Source organism: Lathyrus oleraceus, chromosome 7, assembly GCF_024323335.1.
Source record: "Lathyrus oleraceus cultivar Zhongwan6 chromosome 7, CAAS_Psat_ZW6_1.0, whole genome shotgun sequence".
NCBI classification, from domain to species: Eukaryota; Viridiplantae; Streptophyta; class Magnoliopsida; order Fabales; family Fabaceae; genus Lathyrus; species Lathyrus oleraceus.
The window spans coordinates 160782831-160786077 of record NC_066585.1 but is presented as its reverse complement, the minus strand read 5'-3'; the positions used below and the strand labels follow the sequence as shown (position 1 = coordinate 160786077).

Below are 3247 nucleotides of genomic sequence, written 5' to 3'. Positions count from 1 at the left end.
TGTTGGGAGCTTTGGGATGTGTCTTCCCAGAGCTTTTGTCTCGCAACGGTGTTAAATTCGGCGAAGCTGTGTGGTTCAAGGCAGGATCTCAAATCTTTAGTGAGGGTGGACTTGATTACTTGGGCAACCCAAGCTTGGTCCATGCTCAAAGCATCCTTGCCATATGGGCCACTCAGGTTATCTTGATGGGAGCTGTCGAAGGTTACCGTATTGCCGGTGGGCCTCTCGGTGAGGTGGTTGATCCACTTTACCCAGGTGGAAGCTTTGATCCATTGGGCTTAGCTGATGATCCAGAAGCATTCGCAGAATTGAAGGTGAAGGAACTCAAGAACGGTAGATTAGCCATGTTCTCAATGTTTGGATTCTTCGTTCAAGCTATTGTAACTGGAAAGGGTCCTTTGGAAAACCTTGCTGATCATCTTGCAGACCCAGTCAACAACAATGCATGGTCCTATGCCACCAACTTTGTTCCCGGAAAATAAACACTCTTTTCTTTATGTTTTTGGTCAAGTATACTTTGTTGTAATGTTCTTCCCAATTCAATGTGAATTATTATCATTATCATGTGTGTATGCATAGGTGGACTAATACAAGATCATGGATGTTTTCTTTTTTACCAAATTTTAAATTTATGTTTCATGCTTTCCATTGCTAGACAAACATAACATCTGATTGAACAAAATGGTTTTAAACTTAATACAAGCATCACTATTAGCTACCACTTTTGAGATAATCTGGTTCTCAAAGTCATTGAGAAACTCTAATTAACTTTTTATACCTATTATAAACAGTAGAGTATGATAAATGTGTGAATAAGTTTGTGTGACTATTAGAGCACTTATAACGAGGGTATTTTTTATACTGAAATTACTTAGACATTAGAGAAACTTCGAAATGTATATAAGGGTGGAATACAATTGAATGGAAGATTGTAATCCATCATATCGCTTATGCCAATTTAGTTTCTATGATAGGTATGAAATCATAAATCCTTCCGAATAATAAGGCCGACTCAATCATATCGGAAGCTCCGTTCTAATTAAAAAATAGTCTATTTTTTTTTTAAAATACAATTATAATAATTAAAAATATATATATCAAAAATATAATTATTGAGTTTTTTTAATAATATTTTATTTATTTTTATTAAAATTGAAATTTTCAAAAATTTGGACCCTCTAATATTTGATGCCCTGTGCTGCAGCACATGCTGCACTTGCACATGGTCGGCCCTGAGAAACAATATAGTTTGTCAGAGCAACATAAGAGAGAATGCCTAGTATTGGTTTTAAGAAAACCGAACTTGTAGCATAGTGTGTATTAACTTGAAGGGTTCGGGTTAACACATGTTGGGAAGGATAACACTCTCGATAAGTGAAATATATTTAAATGGAACAATGTGCTATGCAGAAAAAGAAAAGGATGTTTTAAGTTAATGAGAATGCAGCTTACAATTCTTGGTGGATGACCATTAAAATAAGATAGAATAGGCCCTCAAATAGTAGATTTCTTAAAGACACTATAGTTAAAGATGGTTGATGTACAAGATGAAGAAGATGAAGATGGAAGAAGAGAGAATAACAAACTTTCATTACTCTGTTAAAACAACAAACGATTGTACACACACTGTACTACAAGGCTCAATGGATATTTTAATGTTACTTAATGACTAAGCACACTACTACTTATATACACAAACAATAATGTCACGTAGGAAAAATACTAAAATATTGAACTATCCTTTAACATCATCCCTTAATTCTGGATTTAACTAATCAAAACTAATAACACCAATTTCATCCCTCAAGTGGAGAAAATGACCAGTCTTAATCACTTTTGTCAGGACATCTGTCAGCTGCTTCTGGGTACTACAGTGCATAACTTCTATCACTCAATTCTGAGACTGACTTCTCATAAAATGAAACTTAGTCACAATATGTTTGCTTCTCCCATACATCACAATAATCTTGGCAAGGTTTATTGCAAACTTGTTATCAATCATCAGCTTCAGAGGCTTGTTTACCTTGATCTTCAGATCCTGAATGAAATTCAATGCACAACACCTGCAATATATTATACTTCACAGGTGAACAAAGCAACAACTGGTTGCTTCTAGGAACACCAAGAAATATGACCTCTCAGATACTTAAACAAATATCTAGAAGTACTTCTTCTGTCAACTCTGTCTCGACACCCATCAGAGTCTGAGTAACAAATCAACTCTAGATTAGTCTTTTCTCCAGAAGGATACAAAACTTCATACTCAAGAATCCTCTTAATATACCTCAGAATCCTGACAACAACTTGGTAATGAGACCACTTCGGTTTACTTATGAACCTACTAACAATTCCAATTGCATAGAAAATGCCAGGTATGGTATTACATAAATACATCAGAGATCCAACCAACTGCTTGAAAGTTGTAGCATCTACATCATCACCTTCAGAATAAGAATCCAATTTGTGATTTGTTTCTGACGGTGTGACCGCAACCTTATAATTCAGCATCTCAAATCTCTTCAGAAGCTCAAGTTCATATTTCAGCTGATGCAAAATGATATCCTTCTCAGAGTACATAAACTCCATCCCTATGAAATATGTCATCTTTCTTAGATCGGTTATCTCAAACTCATTCATCATCACCTTCTTGAACTTAGCTATCTCATGTTCATAACTCCCTGTTAGCAATATGTCATCAATATAGAGACACACCAGAATTGTATTCCCGTCAGAAGTATGCTGAACATAAATGTCATACTCCATCAAAAACTTTATGAATCCTTGGAGCTTGAAAAATGAATTAATTTTCAGATTCCAAGCTCTATGAGCTTGTTTCAGTCCATACAAGGCTTTATGCAACTTGTACACCATCCGTTCCTAATTCTTTTTCTCAAATCTAGGAGGTTGTGACACATATATATCTTCTTGCAATGGACCGCTCAGAAATGCAGATTTCACATCTAAATGCATCTGAGGCCAATTCCTGTTAGTTATTATCACAATCACCAGTCTGATTGTCTCATGTCTCACTGCAGGAGCAAACAACTCAAAGTAGTCTAACCCAGGTTTCTGAAGAAAACCTTTTTCCACTAACCTTGCTTTGTGTTTTCCAATTTATCCATCTGGATTTAGTTTCTCCTTGAAAACCCATCTGATGCTGATGACTTTCTTGTCCTTCTAAAGCTTAGTCAACTCCCAAGTCTTATTTATTTCTATAGCCTCAAGTTCATGGCCTTCAGCCACACTT

General features: G+C 35.8%; 1 protein-coding gene across 1 annotated transcript; it reads left to right on the top strand.

Annotated features, from left to right (window-relative positions):
* LOC127107015 (chlorophyll a-b binding protein AB80, chloroplastic-like) lies at nucleotides 1-621 on the top strand (the record flags this gene model as incomplete). Its single annotated transcript, XM_051044304.1, is given in 1 exon segment — nucleotides 1-621. A coding segment is annotated over 1 exon segment (482 nt), but the record flags the coding sequence as incomplete, so codon positions are not given.
* Nucleotides 622-3247: the final 2626 nt, after the last annotated feature.